The sequence below is a fragment of the Myiozetetes cayanensis genome, unplaced genomic scaffold (genome assembly GCF_022539395.1).
Source record: "Myiozetetes cayanensis isolate MyiCay16 unplaced genomic scaffold, myiCay2020 scf7, whole genome shotgun sequence".
NCBI classification, from domain to species: domain Eukaryota; kingdom Metazoa; phylum Chordata; class Aves; order Passeriformes; family Tyrannidae; genus Myiozetetes; species Myiozetetes cayanensis.
Genome location: NW_026087964.1, coordinates 24,372,996 through 24,393,943, shown reverse-complemented (window position 1 = coordinate 24,393,943; position 20,948 = coordinate 24,372,996). Strand labels below are relative to the sequence as shown.

At 43.9% G+C, this 20,948-nt stretch overlaps 1 protein-coding gene across 1 annotated transcript in view; it reads right to left on the bottom strand.

The window, feature by feature from the left end:
* PDGFRA (platelet derived growth factor receptor alpha) overlaps positions 1 to 20,344 on the bottom strand; it is a 34,386-nt gene extending 14,042 nt beyond the window's left edge. Inside the window, exons 1-12 of the mRNA XM_050337834.1 lie at positions 20,210 to 20,344; positions 13,004 to 13,064; positions 11,286 to 11,600; positions 8,337 to 8,600; positions 7,473 to 7,603; positions 6,296 to 6,467; positions 6,004 to 6,193; positions 5,389 to 5,504; positions 4,783 to 4,909; positions 3,595 to 3,788; positions 3,042 to 3,136; positions 2,797 to 2,929 (exon numbers count right to left, since the gene is read on the bottom strand). Of these exons, the coding sequence (XP_050193791.1) occupies positions 2,797 to 2,929; positions 3,042 to 3,136; positions 3,595 to 3,788; positions 4,783 to 4,909; positions 5,389 to 5,504; positions 6,004 to 6,193; positions 6,296 to 6,467; positions 7,473 to 7,603; positions 8,337 to 8,600; positions 11,286 to 11,600; positions 13,004 to 13,052 (1,786 nt within the window). The 5' untranslated portion in view covers positions 13,053 to 13,064; positions 20,210 to 20,344. The remainder of the gene's footprint in view (positions 1 to 2,796; positions 2,930 to 3,041; positions 3,137 to 3,594; positions 3,789 to 4,782; positions 4,910 to 5,388; positions 5,505 to 6,003; positions 6,194 to 6,295; positions 6,468 to 7,472; positions 7,604 to 8,336; positions 8,601 to 11,285; positions 11,601 to 13,003; positions 13,065 to 20,209) is intronic.
* Positions 20,345 to 20,948: the final 604 nt, after the last annotated feature.

The following is a 20,948-nucleotide window of genomic DNA, read 5'->3' as shown; positions in this document are numbered from 1 at the left end:
TTTCAAGATTCCTGTCCTCCAAAGGTTATCCTTCCAAATCAGGATGTGAGAAAGCTTCCCACTAAATTTCAGACTAATTCAAAACACCTGAGTCTGACATCTGGCCCCCTGAAACTTTTCAGACTGAAGGTCTGGGAGCCATATGGCAGGATGCAGCCCTTCAGAATGTGATGATATTTGCTGATGCTCCTTGATCTTCTTGTCTTCACAAGCCAATTCCTCCCCAAACCATATTGTTAACTGAGCACGAGGCACATATCTCCCTCTCCATCACCTCTGCTGGGCCGGGGTGCACGTGGAGACAGTGAGAGCACTTCCTAAGTGGTAGGGAGCCATCACTGCTGTTTCCCCCTTTCAACCCTCTCTGCAGATGTAGCCCAAGTTCCATGTCTTTTACATTGGAAATTTGGAGCCTGGTGGGAGCTGAACTGCTCAAGAACTGGAAGTATCTGTAATGCCATCACATTCTTGATGACTGCTTCAGTGAAGCCCAAAATTATAGCATGTGTTTACTTTTCTCAGTATACAGGCACAGCTGTGATCTGCTTGGCCACCACAGAGGGACTGTGCAGACACAGCGGCAGCTCAAGGCCCCTCAAAGCAGTGGAGGAACAGAGGCTATTTTAGCCTCTCTACCAATTCATAGAACTTATCTGCTGTCACTGCTAAGAGAAGTGCTGGTTTTCTGCTCAGAAGACACAAATACAAAGGTGAAGTCTGTGAATTTGTTCCAGATGCAGCCATCTCAACTGGATGCCTCTTTGGCTAAAATTGAACTGGCATGATCAGCCCACCCCAAATTAAACCATTAAGTCTCTTGGTCTATATCAAAAGCCAAACAAGTGCCAAGCTTTACAATCTAAGTCAGTTTCTAGACTTATGAGAAATTAGGTATGACATCTCTAAGTGTTGTGTGACTTGAATCTTAACTTGCCATTTGCAAATGGGTGTAGGTCTGCTTCTGTGTCAGACCAGTATTTCATTTTAATAAAGTCAACAGGAAAAATGAGTGGCTTGCTGGGAAGAGATGAGAGCAATTCTGCCATCTCTCGGCAGCCACTCCAGGTTCCTGAGCAACAGCACTAGGACCCTGTTCCTCAAAAGGCCCTGCTCTGCTCTATCGGCCAGAGGAGGAGGTACAGGTCCTGCTGGAACCTTGACACTTCTCAGCAGATCCAGGAGAAGGCAGTGGTGTTCAAGCAGCTCATGGCATTACTGCATTGTTCTTTCTGTTATGCATCTCCCAGGCTTGCGCTGGCTGCTGAAAGCTTCAAACAGCAGTGCACTACATACACTGTGGAGCGGTGATTGCAAAGGGAAATTTGCAGTGTAACCCAAATTTATCAATTGAACCTCCATCCAGCCAATGTTCAAAGCTGGCGTTTAACACAGCAATGCATTCCAGGCACTGCTGGCTAGAAAAAACAAATAAATGCCAGCTGGCTTACACAGCTAGGATGGGAAATGCTCATCTGGCTGAGGCGAAATGGGTTTGTAACCTGCTTCAGAGCCTCCCTGAGATAAAGGTGTAATAGCTTTGCTGTCATCTCCCACTTAGATAAGAGAAAATCCACACAAACCAGAATTATCAGCCACAGAAACAAAAGAGGGTCCCCCCCACCAGCAAGCATTTAATATGGTAAAACTGCCAGTGGGTATAAATGTGAACCATGTCAAGAAGAAAGCTTGTGCAATCCAGATTGGTAAAAGGATATGTAGCACTGGTTTTTAGAGCTCTGACTATCCTGAATATACTTGTAAACAAGAAGGCATTGAAGCAGACTGGTGCTCATGAGTCAGAAGGAGACAAAGTCACAGTGGTGGTCTTTAGCAGCTCAGATCTGACAAATCCTATTTAGGCATATAATTAAAGTCTGGGTTGTAATAAAATAATTCCATTAAATATCCACCCTCCTCTAGTCTTCAATTAGGAACATGACTTTAATTAAAGGATATTGTTCCTGAACCAGAAATTTTTGTGCTGCTTTCAAGAATTAACATCAACTCTTTCTCTGTGATGGGGAAGAAGAACTACACCAGGGGAATACATTTCTTAAAATACATCAAACAAAAGACATATTTCGTCTTCTCCTCTATTTTGTGATACAACTTGGTGCAGAGATATCTCCAAGAGAGGGAAGCCTTGTATGTTTTAAGCACTTAATTAAAATTTTCTAGAATCATTACATTTTCAATTGATATAAATGGCACATTGGGCCAGCCTTGTAGAAGTTATCATGACTGAATTCTGCATGAATTCCAGTGAGGAACAGCAAAGCAAGAAAGCAGAAGGAGAAGGAAGAAGGACAGTAGCCATAAAAATATGCAGTTACTCATATGTGCTTGACATGGATTAATAATTTCAAAAATATTTTTAATAAAACTACATAATTACTTGCAGATTTCCTGTGGCCTCTGCACATAAGTATATAAATGTCTTGCAAACAAAAATACTGATGTCTTTCTTGTGGATGTAATAGCGTAAGTGAGTATTGAAGAGGGCACTCAACAGTGAGTGTCCCCCTAAACCACGTGGAGGTGGGCACTGCACACGGCATTGGGAGAGAGCTGGAACGGAGACACAGGAGACACTAACACTAGAACTTCAGGGCTGATGCCACTGTAGGAGAAGAAGAGGATGAAGAAGGAGAACTGAGGAGAACAGACAGGCACACAGAGACTGGACTTTCTGGCCATAACTTCCATTGTAAATCCCAGTAACACAGACCTCAGAATTGTTCTTAATTGTCCTTATCCCTAGAGAAGAATGAGGTTAGTCCCTTAGACAAAACTTACCAAGCACTAACCCATCTCGAGGAAACTCCCATCTGGAGTCATAGGGCAGTTGCATTGGGTCCACATAAATGTATTCATGGCCATCAGGGCTGATAGATTCAATGACTCTCCATCTAATCTCATACCTCGGCTTCTGCAGAGCACATTGTGAATGCAAACCCAACAATTAGTCATGTGCCTGACTTCAGAGAAGATCAAAACCAAGCAGGGCTCAGCATCCAAACCGAAATGCTTTTCTACATTACCTGTTTCCATATGATGACTAGGACAATCAGGGAAATTATCACAATCACTAACAGCACTAAGACAGCAGCAGCCACCGTTAGCTCTGATCGTAAGGCTGTGGAGTAAAAAGACAGACTATATTTTCCTACTGAGCCATGAGGAACATGACACACACATAAGACATCCACCTCGCCTGTCATTGCAGTTCCCATGTCCTGCGGAAGCGGCAGGAGCAGTTCCTGAGGCTGGTGACTGTAAAGTCTTTCCAAGCCCAGAGCTGCTCTGCTTTCCTGTTTCAAAACCAAATACAGATTGTCTAGAAGAATGTCCCCATAGACAGCGGCAATAAAATGGTAAAATGAATCATGGAACCACATAATAAGCAAAAAACAGATGCACCATAAAGACCTGTAGAATGCTTCATCCTCAGATGTCCCAGGGTGGAAGAAAAAATCCATTTTAATTAGTTATCTACAACAATTTGTGGTTTTAGTCATTAAGACTGAACTGGGGTGTGTTAGAGTGGGGTCAAACTGGCTGCTGTAATTTCACAGAAGGAAAAAGCAAACTCACTGGGAGCCACAAGCTTCAGTTCTCGAGTAACGGCACCAAGGTCATTCCTTGCCACACATCTCACAGCCAGGGTTTCCTCTACCTTCTGGAAGGTCACCTGGCTTTCCACCATATTTTTCTCATCCAGGTGGGCTTCCATGTGTATATCAGAGATATTGTTAGTCAAAAGGGTCCATGAGGTGTCATTGCTGCACCTGTAGAGAAAAATAATGGGGGAAATGAGCATTGGCTGTAGGCATGGATAAATAAGAGTGAACAGAACAAGAATTACCTTTCCCTGCAAATTTCTTCTGACAACAATCCTTTAAAAAGACAGAAATTCTTACGACTGCCTCTGCAGAAAGCTTGCACCTTTGTGCTCTCATAATAATTACCCTTCTGACTCTCATTACTGCTGCTGATTGGAGAGCCCAACAACGCAGCCCAGCAGGTCTGATAGAGATAGACCTTGGTGTCACTGTGTATCCCATGGAGTTATGGTACTGGATGGATTCCTATTTTTCCCAGAATCCTTAGTGCTGTACAAGGCTCATGGGGACAGGGCTAGGAAGATAGCCATCCCACCAGGCAGTAAGAGGTTTTAGTACAATGAGAGCAGAACACAGCTTGGAGGTGCCAAGGCCTCCTAGCCTTCTTCCATGCATGGTCTCCCCCACTCTGTTGGATAATACCCCAGGGAGAAAGCAGCTTTCCAGTAGACACAAAAAGAGGCAATCTTGAACTAGCAAAAACAGAAGTAATTACTCCATGTGTTTAAAATGCTTCAAAGATGAAAATTATAATTAGAGGGGAATAAATACAAGTGAAAATTTAGAAGCACATATAAGTGTTAATGAGGTAGATTGAACTATCTGGGAAATTAAAAAAACTCCCTGGGTGAAGGGACAGCTACTTCTCAGGGTCCTTACTCAAACCAGGACTGTGAAATCCACAGTTAGTTTATTGAACATAAAGCTTTTGTGAGATAAATCTCCTGAATTGATGCATTGTTTCTTCTCCTAAAAGACGTAATAGGAAGGACACTGGCAACATCTCTTGAAATATAAGCAACATGCCTCTAAAAAGAAATAAAAATTATCTAAAACTTACTGGCTTTTGGTGAGGAAAACATGGTACAGTAACTAATTACATTAAGCTAATTGAGGATACACGTAATATTTTAGATAAGACAGCACCCGCTCCTCTTACTTTTTAATATCCTTGCAAACCAGCCATTCCACATCGGGAAGTGGGGTCCCCTCTGCCAAGCATCTCACTGTCTGCCCACCTGTAGTGCCATGATGATCATCCACAAGGGCTGAGATCAGAGCTGGAACTGGGAAGGAGTCAGGAGTTTGTTAAAATATTTGTCAGGGTTTACAAAAAAAACAGCTTGAAATTTCAAAACAGGACAGGTGTTGTTTGGCCAACAGCTTAGCAATAGCTAGAGACCCAGACTCATGCAGGAGGGGCTTATTCTCCCATAGGACAGCCTGGATCTTAGGCTAGAGCCATGAAAAGGAAGTGCTGCGGTTTTGCCACGTCCTCATGTCATACTGAATGAGCTATCGCCCTGCTGTCAGCTGGAATAACTTAGCTGGGAGAATAAAGTTTCTTTTTGGCTCAAGGCCAGTGCAGAAGTGAAAGCCAGGATCAGGGTAGAAGAGCTCCAGGGACCCAGCACGCACGCACTCCTCCGCACACCCTGGTTCATGCTGTTTTTATATCTATACTCCAGGCAATTCAGTGTGTAAGTGCATCAAGTCTTTGCTGTGTGGCATCAGTTATGGTGGGAAAGGCTGTGGGACTCCTTACCTTGTATTAGCAAGGAGAAGGTGTATCTTTTAATCTCGTCTTCATTTTCAGCAACCAAAGTATAGTATCCGCTGTCTTCTTCCTTGGCCCGTATCAATTTTAATACACTCTGAAACCTGCAGAAATGCAAGTTTTTGTTTGTACTTTTAAAGCAAGCATAAAAAAATCACTTCGGTGAAACATATAATCTGGGTATGTTGAGATTATAACATAGTGGCATTTAGCATTGCTAGCATGCCTTTAACTGAAGTCATTACTCATGTGGTAAATAACTACCGACATACAACTGAGAAAGAAGTAGGATTAGTTATTTTCTGCAGGGACCTGAAAAAGCCCTGATTTTACTGGAAACAGTTAGAGATTATTGGTGTGCAGGCATGTTGAAGGGAATGAAGAGGTTTAGTGTTCAGAGACCTTGAAGAGGTTGGTGTTATGAAGAGAATAAGAAGAGGCAGATTAGACATTGCCCTTTAGAGTAGAAAACAAATAAATTATTTTTAAATGCCACTAAGGAAAAAGCAACAAACTGAGGTGGAAAGAGAGCAGGAGCAGTGCCAGGTTTTTGTGGAGAAACTCAAGTCAACATGGCAAAGTAAGGGTCAGAAGTTTTTTTACCTTGTTTCCTGGACTCTGTTAGAACTAGTAACAATCTCAGTAAGATTTTCAATCAGAGTCACATTATCCTTCAACCAGTACATTTTTGGTGCTGGGTAAGCCTGCACATCAACGACAAAGTTTTTGACTTCATGCAGGTTGACAGCTTCCAGAGGGCTAAACTGAGGCTCCAGGTGAACAAAGCCTTTGTCTGTAAAGGAAAAAGCCTTGCGTAAACAACACTGTGCAACATTTTTCAAGAATGGTGTTTTCCAATGCATTAGTTATTTGGGACACTAAAATCAAACTATACCATGAACTGTAATGACTACTTTCTTATTTTCCTTAACCTCCTTGGTTGCATGCCGAGCAGTACATTCATAATCCCCTGTGTCTTTCACTGATGCCTCAGGAATGGTCAGGGTGTAAACCAGCTTCTGCGATGGGACTTTGATATCATCAAGTTTTATCAGACCTTTTTCCTTCTGTAGTTTGGAGAAAGATAAAAAAACCTTGCTTAAGTAACTGAGCTGAAAATACATCATAGTCTAACCAGATGCTACATTCTGCTCCTCTCAAAACAAGAATAATTTATTGACAAGGAGAAGACTCCTGTGAGTAAAAGTATGGTGAGAATAGCAGATCATGTTATCATGAGAGGCTGGAACAAAAAATATTCCTGGGCTAGTTTTGAAAGGTGGCATATAGCAGGGATGGTGATGTGTAAGATGGAAAATGGAACAAAACTTTCTCAAATAGTTTTTCCTCTAGGACTCATAACTTACTTAAATAAAACATGGAATTTGTGTTCAGAACCAGGTACGCTTTAACTACTCCATTTCATCAGTGGCCAGACTTTTTACATGGGATACTCTGAAACTGCCTGGGATAGACTCTAACCAAGTTTCACTGAATAAAAATTTTCACTGCAAAAGGACGTCCCACCAGTTTGAAAATTTTCAGTGTTCTGCAAAAGTTTTAAGATTTTCTTACTAGATGTTTCTCATTAGTGAATAATTACCATGACTCTAAGAGTCATTTCAGTTTATACCTGCACAATGAAGAACACTTAAGAATATGTGATTCTTCATCATCTTTTATTATGCCCAAGAACCAGGATTTAAGATAACCATTTTAGAGGATCAGACCTTCAGCAGCAGAACTTTACTGAGATGCCCAGCACACCTAGATCTTTCTATTTTCATATTTCTTTGTTTGAAACAGCACAAGACCTGAAAGACAGATCCTCAGAGGATGGACTGCTAGCCATACCTCACCTTCCTCTCATGCTTTGCATACTTACTAACAGCAAAATCTAACTTTTGGGATTGCCTTTCCTTTATGATAACTTAAAATTCAAAGAACTTCCTTTGTTTTCTCTCCTCAGCTGTCCTGTTCAGATAAGAGAAGAATATATTACAATCCTGCCTTCTTCCCCAAGAAGTAACTAGAAATATTGGGAAGAAAAAAAAAAAAAAAGAGAGATTTACCACTTTCCCGGGATAATTCCACTGTAAATTAACCACCTCATTGTCAAAGACCACACAAGTTACTACGATGGTCTCGCCTGTTTTGTAGACAGTTTTAAGAGCTTCAATTTCAACCGGAAGCTGTGAAGTAGCTAAGAGAAGAGAGAGAGAGAGCTCATTTAGTTTTAAAAAGAATGCTCTTTTCACATGGTACAATTTCAGAGGAAGATTTCCATTTCACTTCCTCTACTGATGAATTACCTGAAAAATTCAGTAAAAGTACAGTTGATCTATACTGATATATACACTTCACATTTAAAGCATGAAGTGTACAGGCATTGAGTTCAATCCCACAAAGAAATGATCCACTCATAAAGTTTCAATTAGAAGTTCCTATCTCAAATGCCCCTGTGAAAAGGCATTCAGTATAAAAGAAATCTCCCATTTTGCTGATCAGTGACTGTCTTTGAGAATCCCTTGCTGGCCAGGAAAAACATTTTCAAAGTAATTGAATCATGATGTTTTTCAGGTCACACAGGGTTCTACAATTCAAAGCCACCGGGAAATGCCAACCTCTTAAGTTATGTTTCAGCAAATAAGATGATAAAATACATGGACTATGGAAGTCTTTTCTTGCAACCATTTGGGAGAGAGAGAGGAGATGGAGAGGATATAAAGTCAGGGACACTTTACTCTCATCAAAATTATAATTAATTGTAAGTACACTCACAACTAAGTAACTGGCAATACTGCCAGAGGAGTAAGGAGCTCATCACTGGGGAAATATGTGATAAAACCCTGTCTTGCTGGTGCTAATACAGCTCTTAGAGTGTGAAGAAAGAACACAACTACTTTTTTTTATTTTAAATGAACAGAAATAAATACCTCTTATAATATAGACGAGGAACTCATCAGACTTGAACTCCACGCCTTTAGCCATTGTTTTGCATGTGTATGAGCCCGCAGGAAAATTTCCTATGAAGCCTTGTTTGGGGTCATATAAAGCTTCCACAGCCTTGTCTAAGCTGTCAGTTAAAGTCACTTGAGCACCTGGGTCACTTGTCCGACAAGGGATAACTGTGGGATCACCTTCTTCTACAAGGATGAACTGGTCTTCCGGTATAGAAGGAACAAAAGGCATGTCTGGGTCTGTAAAAAAACGAGAGGTAATATTATACTGTCTTGTTTGCATCAAGTCTACATACAAGAATTGGATGTCAGTGAACACTTACAGGTCATAACTGAAACTTGTACAGTTCATTATCCCAGCTTTTCAGAGATTGCAGGTGAGGTTTGTTAAATGAATGCAGTATCTCGTTTTAGCTATTTGATGTGACATGTAGTGAGACATTTCTTCTAAGCACGAAACAAGAAAGGGCTTGGGCTCCTTTGTAACAATTCAGGATGCAGGATGAAAAAGATAAAAGATCCTCCTCCCAAAATGCTAAGTGTTATAAATCACAGCTCACTCATTTTAAGTCAGATTTTTTTCCCTTTGGTATTAGTAGCTGTCTCCTAACCAGTATATAAGCAGGGGGAAAAAAACAAGAGTAAAAGAAAAATCCAAACACTTTCCAAGTCAAATAAAGTAGAAGTCAGTTTCATGTTGTTTATGTTGAACGCCACTAAAGCCACATTTCATCAAAAATAGTTCAAGGTACTTATCTTCATGTATTTCTAACATGTCCAACATTACAGTTACGAGACACAGTTAATTATGGTCACAGTATGTGGTTTTCAAAATATGGTATTCAACTAGGAAAAAAGCAAACAAACACCTGGTAGTTTTATTTCTTTGAAAGTCAACAAAATACATGCCAACTTTCCTACCCAGACAATCCAAAGTCTGAGTTTAAAACATAATTGCATAACATTATGCATAAAAAGCATAGCTCTCCATTTGGCCAGTCAGAATAAACAAATAATCCCTGCTAGCCTGAAGCTTCTGTGCAAAGCTTTATAATAAAATTTAATAAATAGCAATCCAAATCCCTCCAACAATAGACTTTCTGCTGCACTGGCAGGCTCTTTGTAGCAATATTCCAAACACAGCGCTCCATCCAAAGATGCTGCCAACTCCATGTATTCATTTTCTCAGTGTAATTTAAAACAGAAACAGGATTCACCTAGTTTGGTTTTCTGTGTGCTGTTAGTGAAAATAGGATATTGTGTGAAGTCTCAACGTAATCCTCCCTGGCTAAAGTGGCTTGCTACCACCCATTGCCCTCCTAATTCATTGCAGAAAAAACAATTGTAAAGACAAAGTTCATAGTGGAAACAGAAACATCCTCTATAATTTGGAGAAAAGGATATGTTTCTGCATTTATGACATCTTGATGGTTAGAGAGTGGAAAAAATTACAGGGTGTCTCTGCCCAGCAAATCTGGTAGGCTGATGTCTAGAGGCTTTGGAAAACCAAACTAAAAAGCCCTCTTAGAGAAATCTTCAATCTCTTGCCTTTATATTCCTTCGCTGTGTGAGTTACAAGACTACTTAATGTGAAAAGCATCCTCTGGTGATTTGGTTAGAGGTGTCTGGAAATCAAGATACACGTGACAAAGCCTCTGCTGAAACATCTTGCTTCGAGAACAAATGCAAACATTTTACATTTGTTGTGGGAAATGGAAAGTCTTGGAGAATGATTGTCCTTGAATCACACATTGTGAACTGAGAAAACTTAATGCCACTGCAAAATAGCTTCTAAAAAAGGTCCTGTTACTGCTTCCTGACTTTTTCCCCTTTTCAGAGTCTTCTTTGCCATTGTAAACATCATCTTCTTCAGAACACACTGCAGTTTTGCACGATGATTTGCAATCTTTTCCTCTCTCTTTTGTTTCCTGTTACAAAAACTTGCTGCAAATCCAGTGGCTTGATCTTTTCTGGCCCTGCAGTATTGTCCCTCACCCCCCTGAACCCCAACCAATGCCAAGGAAATATCCAGAAAGTCCATCCGTCATGGCTCAGCCTCTGGTGCCTATTTCAGCTATGATAACAAAGATTTTCATCCAGTGGAGAGTGTGGAAAACATTTAAGCAGATTTCCAGTCTGAACAAGGGGGTGGAAGGGCAACGCTGGGAATAGGTAGTTGCAAAAAGAGGGGATGCTATTTCTTCTGAATGCAACAGGTTTTCCATCACTAAAGAGAAATGCAGCACAGGGCCTGGGAAGGCTGTGTTTGCTTTGAAAATTACAGGGCACTGCATGGTAGCACCATGTTTTTATTCTTGCATCAGACCAGCCAGCAAGAACCCTTCTTTCCCAGCCTTCTGACAGTCACCCCCGAGACATCTCCATTGCTTTACTCTTCCCAGGTCCTGTGGACACATGAGCTTTTTCTAGATCTCAGTTCAAGCCTAATTCAGGTTAAGAACAAGTTATGGCCTTCCTCACCTGGCAACTGCTTTATCATACATGGCACTGATTCAGTCACTACACATTCCAAAATATCCATCCAATTCCTCCCTGAAAGGACTGGCATTTGTGTTATCCCCACCTGGGAGTCAGGCAAACCTGAACACTGGACATACTCATACAGCTGAGCTGACCTGGTCACTAAGCTCTACTATCCAGCCCCTGGTGGTCAGAAGACCTCAGCTCTGAAGCTGAGAGTTCATCATTCTTCTTGAGAACTAAAACTCTTACCAAAAAAAAATGAAAACCCATAAAAACACAGAGGAACATATCCATAGATTCACAGGGGCTGCTCTTGATTTCTATGTTAGGAAGTGGCTTTGGGGTCAATTTATTGCCACCAGCAATACACCTCTTCTGAACATCCACAGTTCACCTCTCCCATCCAAACCTCCAGGTACAGCCCTGGCATCCTGCACTTACCAGGCACATAGATGTAGATGTCCTTCCCTTCCACTTCCCCATCCTCCACTTGTGTGTGGTTATAATAGCAAACATACAAGCCTGTATGAGCAGCTGAGGCATTTACTACTTCGAGCACTGTCACGAAGAGGCCACTGTTGTTTTCTTCATGTCTGATGTCTATCCTGTGACTTCCCTCAGTCACTGGGTACTGCCAGCTCACTTCACTGTCTCCAGAGCATTTGAGTGTGAAATTGGAATTCAGCTGTACCACCATTTCATTCCTACTGGGAACAATAGTCGGCAGAGGAAGCTGGCAAAATGTTAAGAACGGTCCTGCAAAAAGACACAAATAAATAGCATATGAACACACAGAACAGCCTCATCATGGGGATGTGAAAGGAAGCAGACAGGATCCAGAGCAGCTATTTTTCTGACTGTTTCAGATCTGCTGATGTCTCAGGAAATTTGCCCTTGTTAAAAGCCAGAGCTTTGCCCAAGGGATGGCAAATGGCTTTCCTTTGAAATGTTAAGTGTTTGCTTGCTGACTTCTGTTTGTCAAATCAAGAGGTGAAAGACAGACAGAGGTGAAGTTAGAGATAGCTCCCAATTCACACATCAGCTTTCCAGCCCCAAAGGTGGGCAAGCTTTGTTGCAGACCAGTGAAACCCCTACTCTGGCTGCTGGGTCACGGGTATCTCATAGCTTCTTACAGTTGTGATCAGGAAAGCAGCAGTCCTATTAGCCTTCGAGTAAGCTCACAGCTGAAAGTTAAAATACCACTTCCCAAGACTAACACCTGCACTTTACGTCTGATTTCTGTTTGTGCAAAGGGCCAGAGCAGGGGCTTAGGCTGAAAAATTGTGCATCAGGTCTACCTCCAGCCAAAATGTACAGTTTTATAGCCAGATAAAACTACAATCCACTGAACTAGATGTTGTAGATGGCACTGGTTTTCAGATGCAATCTCTAATTACAGGCTCAGATTTGCAAGTCTAGGTAACTAGTACGTGGGCTGATAACATGTCCAAATCCAGAAGGAAAATTACAGGATCTACATCCTAAAAAAATGGGGAATTCATCAAGCAAATACATTTGGTGTTTCAGTCTACCAAATGATCTATAGAAAACAGATAGGGCAGTCCATGATAAACAAGCACCTAGGCTCACCTAGGCATGAAATTGCCCCTCAGCAATAAACCAGCATCAGGACTCCAGACTGTCTTTGAAACCATTTTCCAGTCCTGCAGAAAGTTACCTCAGCCTACAGGCCCTTTCTATTTTTGGCACCCTGTGGCAAAGCCTGCCCTCCCCTCCTATCACCATTCACTCGGCAGATGTTGGGAGCTGGGCAGGCGAGTGCAGTTCGGTAGTGCGGTGTGGGAGGATGCGGAGAGCCCACACAGGCAGCCCTGCCTGCACCACGCTGCTGCAGAAACCCCAGCGGGGCACTTGGGACAGCTGGAGGTAGGTAGGCTCACTTTCCCTGTGCGGTCAGACAAATTGGGTGGGAGGATACGGCAGCACAGGAGTGCTGAAGCGGCCAACATGGGCCAGCAAAAGCGCTGCCTTCTTAGTAGGTCTTGTCTTAGCCCACCTAAGGGAAAGGCAGAAAAACCATGTCTGTAGCCAGCTGGCAAGCATTTGGTATTTGTTATTATGGGCAGAATGAAAGCATGTTGAAATATAAATTTATTAAGCATTATGGGTGGAGAGGCTTAAAGAACTGAGAACATTACCTGTAAGAAAACATCCCAGGATCAGGAACATCCATGGGGAAGTACCCATAGCTACCAACAACTGAAACAGAAAGGAGAAGGAAAGAGAGTCAGTTAATAGACTGATAACTGCATAAGACTTATCAGGACCCCTCTTCTGCAATGCCCAAGTGCAGCTTCCCACCACTCCTCATGGTGCCACAAAGAGAAATGGCCTGGGGACCCCAGCTCACACCCACAGCCTGTTGAGACTCACATCACTGCCCTTGAGCTGCGTGTGGCCACAGACAGATCACAGGCAGCTAAGGCACCATAACCCCTTCTCTCAACTGGCAGTGTAAGAAACCAAGTCCCAGTGTAAGGAACCAAGGTCCAGTATATCCCCTTTCAAATGGCCTGCAAACAGCTCTGCTGCCCACTACAGCCTCCAAGACTGAGCCCACAGAAACACCCCTGCACAGAGGCAGCTCCCTCGCAGGCATCAATGAGGATGTAACAGCTTTAGGCAGTAAGTTCTGACCTTTCAGCTGCAAGCAGTTTTTTATGGGAGAAAAAGCACATTTTAAAGCTACTCTTATTACAAATAGTACAATCCCGAGTGATATTTTTGTTTTGCCATTGTACATATGTATATATATAGCTTACAGAATACAATGCAACACAATGGTGCTTATTGTCTATTTAGCAGGAGTTCCCTTGATCAAGTAACATGCTATTTAAAACATATGCTGAAATTTTCTACTGAAATAAATCCATGACAGACTGTAGGCCAGCACTGCCACTCATATAGCGTCTCTTCTCCTCAACACTGGAGACTCATAGATCACACGCAATTATTTCAGCTTTCAAATGCATAATCCTAAGGCATCTGTCTTGTAGAAGCAACAACAGCAATAAACATCTATGTAATTTTTGTGCTATCTAATGACATTTCTACATAAAACCCTCGAGCAGCCTGCTAGGTAAATTCTAAAGGAAGAGTTCCTGCAATCCCTACTCCCACTGAAATCAACAGCTGTTCTGTTGGTAACTTTATTAGCAACTGGATTTGGCCAAAAGACAATATAAATTAAAAAAACACTGCTTGGAAGAGCCCCTAACCTGAAACATAGACCAAGGAGTAAAATAAAGGATGTTATGCCAAGACAGAAACTACTCTTCAAAGGTTCTGGAGAGTTTCTATTCATCCTCTGGCATTCAGTTCCTGATGCCGAGACAGGAAAACATGTAGGTGCAACTAGTTATTACAAGTCTGGCAGTGCCATATGGGAGTTAAATGCTTACAACATGCCAAGGACTGTTTTGGAATTAGTCCTGCTTTCCTCCTGCAATGTGTGGAGCAGAAGCACTCATTGCAAAGTAAAAGTATTTGATACTCAAATCAAATATAAAGGTCTCAGAAGCAGGATTACAAGACGTACAAACTACCAACCTCAAAAACATGTACAAACAATTTCTGAAATTCAGCTAAAAATGTTTCAGCAGAGACAAGGCATTTTGCCTGGTTCTTCAGTTGGCAATAATTGCCATGTGTTTATATATCTGTGTCTTATTGATAACAGACTCAGAGATATCAAAGAATTCTCTCAGTTTCAGCTTCCTTACCCATTTTTATCACATTCATACCCTGTAATTTTTTCTGATAAAATAACGCACTCTAACTCTTTAAAGACTTACCATGGTCTGCTTAATTGATCTAACTGCTAGCCTTCCAAGATCCGTAAGATGATGTTAACTCACTGTCTGCCAAGTTCCCTCCTTTTTCTCTCTGAAAACACAACTTCTCCCCTTTTCACGTTGTTTTACCAGACTGTTCAGTGCAAGTGATGCAGCACAGAAGGAGAAAAAACAAAGCTAGCTTATCTCTTGCATACCAGAAGCTCTGCTGAAGTGGACTAGCATTGTTGTAGAGCTGTATGTGCAAGTGAGGACTGAAGCCCCATGACTTACTGGAATAAGTAAGTACACATGATGGCATTTCCAAAGTGCTGGTTTGAACTTGCTGTCTTGGTTGGGCTGTTGCTGAAATCAAGGAGTGTCTCAACCTAGCACTGCAGTTAAAAAACACAGTGACAACTAAATTTGCTGTCTCCATCTGGCAATTCTTTCACAACCCAGGGCTTTGATCTTTCCTCAATGACCCGTTAATCTCATCAAGACCCAGAGCAACACTTCCTCACTGTGAAAGACAGAATAATTTACTAAGGATTCACCATCATCTGTATTCAAAATCTACTTTAACTGAATTTAGTCACATCACAAATCTGACTTGAGCATGATGGGGTCCCATCACCAGCATATCCTCACACATCATTGCCAGACTCAGGGTTTAACACAATTTCACACTTTGGAGCATGAGAGAGTTTGCTCATCCGCACAACACCAAGCAGGAACACTTATCCTGGTTTTGTTTATCTACATTTACATACATTTTTGTGTGCACTTATTTAGCTTTTTTACCTTCCTTATGGTAGATCAATTATCTTTGTCCTCAACTATCCAAATCTCAATCCTGGATAAACACATCAGGTTCAGTTCCTAATATTGGTCCATCAGTGCATAACTTGGCATAGCCTCACTGAAGCCAACAGCTTTATGTAAGCTGAAACCCAGCATTAATAGAACACATACAATGTAAGTTTGAGCCAACCTTAATTCCCTGCATACCTTGGACATTGTTAGCTAATACATAAGCATGGGCACATATAATAACAGCTAAGTGATGCTATGAGAGTTTTGCCAAAATCTCTGCAGGGGATTGCCCAGAGTAAAACAGTCACTGAATTTATATAGGTTTTCAAAGGATCTGACTGAAATCCTGGTATCTCTCTTGTGCTCTTTAGTGATAACTCTCCCCCGCCCAAAAACCAACCAACCAAACATAAAAGCAAACAAACAAAACAAAACAAAACAAAAACACAGAAAAACAACATCTGAAGAACTTATCAGTGAGGAGTCAATTTTGCAAACACTAACTGCCAAGTGCTGGTTTACTACCAAGTAAGGTTTCATTGACTGTACCACAGAAGAAAAGGTAAAATCGATGTCCACAAAGCCAATGGAAATATGTGTTTAAAAAATTATTATATTCCTAGGTGATTGCTCTACGTGACCTGAAGAGAAAGAAAGGAAGAGAACAAGAAGAGCCAGTGGTATATATTTTTTTCATACTGCTGTAAATTAACGGAAGATCTCTTTCAAGAGAGAAAATTAGTCCATCTACTAGAACACTGCAACTGTTCGGCGTATTTCCTGCCCAGTCACTACAGTTCATCCTCTTGGCCACATGATGGCAATGTTGATCCGCAATAATAAGCCAAATTTCTTATCCAACAGAATGCAACGCTAATTTCCAACGTAGCAGATGGAATCTAAAAATCTGGGTCTCCTGGGTCAACTTAAAATTCAAAATTCTTGCATTTTAATTTAATGTGATTAAAAAAAAAAAAGAAAATAAATAAAATAAACCCAAACTGATCCCATTTGCTTTGTATTTACATTAGGGATAGGACAGTTGTGTTGCAAATCTTGGCACATAATGATATGATTATCCTTGCTATGAGAGGGCTGTGTAATTTCAGTGGTGATTTTGTCAGAGTGGCAGTCTGTCCTTCTGGGAAAACTGATCTTTTCCAGGAAGAGTTAAGGCAAGCATAAGAAAAGAAAAAATATTTCCATCTTTTGGTATTTACCACCATCTGAATGTAAATGTTCAGGCAGGACCTCCTGAAATGTTTCTGGGCTCTCAATTCCCAGATTGCAAACTCAACTGTCTGCAAGAGTAGCACTGCCCTGCAATGGCAACATGTGGCTCTGAAGGTTTCACTGGTAAAAGGTTTAAACAACAAAAGAAAAAGTCTTCAGTGAAAAGGACTCCCAAATGAGGTTTGTTCTTCATCCCTTTACAAGTATTTGAATCCAACACAGCCTGTAAACAAGAATAACTATGCATCAAGAATAGCCCAGCGCTGGGCTCCTACACACGGTGATGCCCTCTTGTCAGCTCCAATTCTTCAGCCTAACCCTCAAGGAAAGAGTCCCTCAGTCTGGAGCTAAAGGTGGGAGGGAAATTGCAAAGTCTAAATTTTCCCATTTGATCCAAAGAGGATTTTCCAGACTGTCCCAGAAAACAGGAGAAAAAAAAAAAAAAAAAAAAAGTTGTCACTTCCAAGGAGTACATCTCACTTATGTTCTCAGAATCAAATCAAAGAACATGTCAGATCCAAACTCACATGTTAAGAAGCATTGCTTGGAAAAAACTATCCATATCTGTTGATCACAAGAGCTAGGAAGCCTAGTTGTTGCAAACTTTTCCCTTGGGTGCCCATGTAAACCTTTATTAGCTTGAAAGAAATGAGTCAAGCAGGAGAGCAAGGCAAGAGGGAGAGAAAGGACAGCTTGCTTTGTAACTATGGGGTTTTTTAAAAATTATCAACAATTCTTGCCTACTACCAGGAAAAATCACCTCTCAGAAGTCATTCTTCTGTCTTTAAGTCTTTAAAAGAAGCAAAGAAAATATCTTCTATTAAAAATTTCAGTGTTTACGTGCAAAAATAGGTGCCATTGTCGTCATGATGAACTAAGAATGCAAGCAAAGCAAGGATTCTATCAAGTTATACATTTAAGCCTCATTCTTTAGACCAAATGACATAGCTGGAAATAGCCAGCAAGTTCTGGGCTATGCAAGACTTCTTCTGTCTATATTCTTTATGCTTGAATCCTAGCTCGATGCTGCAGTACAGAAGAGAGGTATTTTATTAAAATATTTATTACTTCCTGCTTTCTTGAAACCTAATACTTATATGTTACTCTCAGAGCCACATGAAGATTTCCCATACATCAACAAGCTAGTAACAGCGAAGATAGCCCCAGCGCCCGATGGCAACTGGACTGGCACACCTCCTACTCCTCAGTGCCTGGAGGAGAGTATCAGAACAAGGGATCTCTTTTAAAAGCAGCGAGAGAGTGCCTGCAGGCTGGGAGAGCTGGTTTACTTCTGGACTCCTCCATCCCAGTGTTTTGTGAGGTCTCATTTTTCTTCAAACTTTTTTTTCCCAAGCTTTGAGGTTGGCTAAACCGCTGTTTAGCTGAGGGCTGTTCTAAAATGCTTATTGTTAACTATAAGCTAAACCCGAAGTCCCTTGCTGGGAGATCTCTCCCTAGCGTTTCTAGACCCAGAGTTAAAAGTTGGATCTCCACAGTTCGGATTTTGGTCAGCCGATAACAGTGGAATCTTTGATGCCTGTCTCTTGCCCCATCCAAGGACACAGAATTTAGTCAGCCGAGCTGGGAACCCAGCTGGGCTCTGCATCGGCCCTGGGAGATGCCAAGAGCCCAACAAACCAACCCGTTTCCCCAGTGCGTCCCGTCGGGGAGACAGCAGCCCTCTACAGCCAGCCGGGACTGCGGTGTGGATGGTGGGGGGGTGGTTACGTTCACACTCTCCAGCCCCCATCAGGCTGCAGGCGCTTGACAGCCCCTGCCTGCCCGCGGGGGACCCAGGCAGCAGCCCCCAGGGAGCGGGGAAAGGCATTGCCGCGGCTCCTTTTCGGTCCTGCGCCCCGCGGCGGGCCCGACGGCGGGAGCCGCTGCAGATCAAAGGCTGCCCAACACACCGCGCAAACCTAGCAGAGATGGCAGCTCCCAGCCACTTCGCTGTTTGTCTGGGAAACAATACGAAAGCCTTTGCCAAGCTGGAGATTTTTTTTTTTTTTTCTGATGCGAGGTAGCCAGGAAAAGTTGGGGAGACGGAGAGGAGCAGACCAAAGACGTGTCTCCCCAAGGAGCTACGACCCGGCGCCTCTTCTCCAGCCCTCTCGGTCAGGCGCAGCACGGACCCCGAGGGCGCGGGGTCTGGAGAGGGTGCGGAGCGGGACAGAGCTTGAGTCACACCTGGGAACTGTGGGACCAAGACAGAGCGATGTGTCCACAGCCCCGGGAACGGGGCCGTCGGACCCCGTAAGGGCCGAGGCGATGCCCTGCCCTCCCCGGGCGTGCAGCCTTGGGCCCCGAAGGAGCGCTAGGAAACCGGAGGTTTGCAAGAGACGCGCCGAAATAGCCGTCGATGGGGCGTTGGAAAGATGTTCCTGGCGCGGGTGGGGGCCAGGGCATCGCCCCCGCTTCTGCCTCGCAGCCGCCTCCCCGACGGGGTGCGGGCGAGTCCCAAGGGCTGGCGGCTGCGCCCCGGGACTGCTGCTGCCTCGCTAGATCTGTCGCTGCTGGCTCCAGAAAAAGCTGTCCAAGTCCTGTTGTCTGGAACGGCTCCTGAGCTGCGGGATCCGCGTCCAAAAATGTTGAGCAATGCCGCGGACGGCCAAAAAGCCATTTCCTACTTGCTCCTAGGACTTTTCCAGGGGACTCCAGCCTGGCAGAGGCTGGCAAGTTTGCAATTCCGCACTTAACAAAATCCGAAAGTTGGCCGCGAAGACTTTGCCCTCCCGCGGGGTAGGAGGCAGTGCGGTCCAGCAGTCCGGCGGGACATGCGGCAGGGCTGACGCTCCCGTTGCGAGAGGGGCTGTAAGCTGGAAAGTCTCCAGGTACCAACCCTGCCTAAATTCAGCATCTTCCCTTTCGCTGAGACACACCAAAAAGAAAGACGGGGCGCGCAGGGATGGAGATCGGGTCGCCTTGGGGGGGTTGTGTGCGTGCTCGGGATGTCGGGGCATTTTAGGCTACTGGGTCAGGGGAATGAGGTGAGAAAGGGGGTCTGAAGAGGGGAAGGTAGTGAAAAACAAAGGGTGGGGGAAGGGACGGGTGAGCAGCGGGGTGAAGGAAGCGAGGGATGCGAGAAGAGGGGGAGCCGCTTACTCTGTCGGTGCGCGTTCCCACTTTCCCCCCCATGGGGCGGGCACCGCCGCTGCCCACGGAGCCCCGGCGGGTCGCTCCCGCCCCCGCGGCAGGAATGCGGCGCGGTGGCCCCCGCCGTCCCAATGTGTTTGTCATTAGCGCTACCCGCGCTGCTCGCCGCCGCATCCCGACGGCCGGCGCAGCGCCTGCTGCCTGCTCCCCTCCGCGGGGCCGCCAGCGCCCTGCGGGAAGAAGCCCCGCGCCTATCTCAGAGCATTGAGGGGGGAAAAGAAAGAAAAAAAAAAAAAAAGAAAAAAAAAAGTCATCACCCCCCCAAATAAATAAAGAAAAAAAAACCCAAAAAACAAGATAAACCAGAAAAATAGTGGGAGAAAAGGTGTTAAAAAGAAAAAGGGGGGGAAACTGCCCCTCACCTCTTACCTTCTCCTTTACAATCCGCAGCCCCAATCCTGCAGATTGTAAAACATCCAAAATATGTCCACGTCTTTTGTGACTTTCCCCGCTCAGCCGCTCTCTTTCCCTCCCGCTCGCCCTCCCTCCCGATCTGACTGTAATGGTCTCACAAACCGCGTTCCGTAATTGATTCAATGTTATAGTCCATCCTTCCAAAACTAATCATTTGCTTTAAGTAAATAGCTGTCAGGAAATGAAGCCCCCCTCAGGCCCCTTCAGAATAAGAGCTGCCCTGGCTCTCCCGGCGCCCCCAGCCCCGCGGCCGGAGGCGGGCGCGCCGGCGGGAGGCTCTTACGCAGGCAGGGGGGCCAGTCTCTGCCTCCAGATTTCACCAGGCTCACAGGGGAGGGGGAGGTTTAGCCATATGGCAGGGGCGAGGGGGAGGAAAGGGGGGAGCGGGGAGTTTTTGCACTGCAGGGGGAGAAAATAATAATAATAAAAAAAAAACACCAGCCCAAAAAACTTTTATGAAAACTCAGAGTGCTCCCAGTTTCATGAATGAGCCTCAGACCCTCCAGGACGGTGGGTCCGGTGCCGAGCTCGATGTCCACGGTCACAGTGCGAGTTTATGGACGGGGAGTTTGATCTGGAAACGAATTCGCGGCTTCCTCCTGTCCTTTGTACACCGCTGAGCTCGGGTTTGGGCTAGAGAGATGGATGGACGGCCGTGAGCCAGCCAGGAGCAGGAGGCACTGAGAGAGAGGGG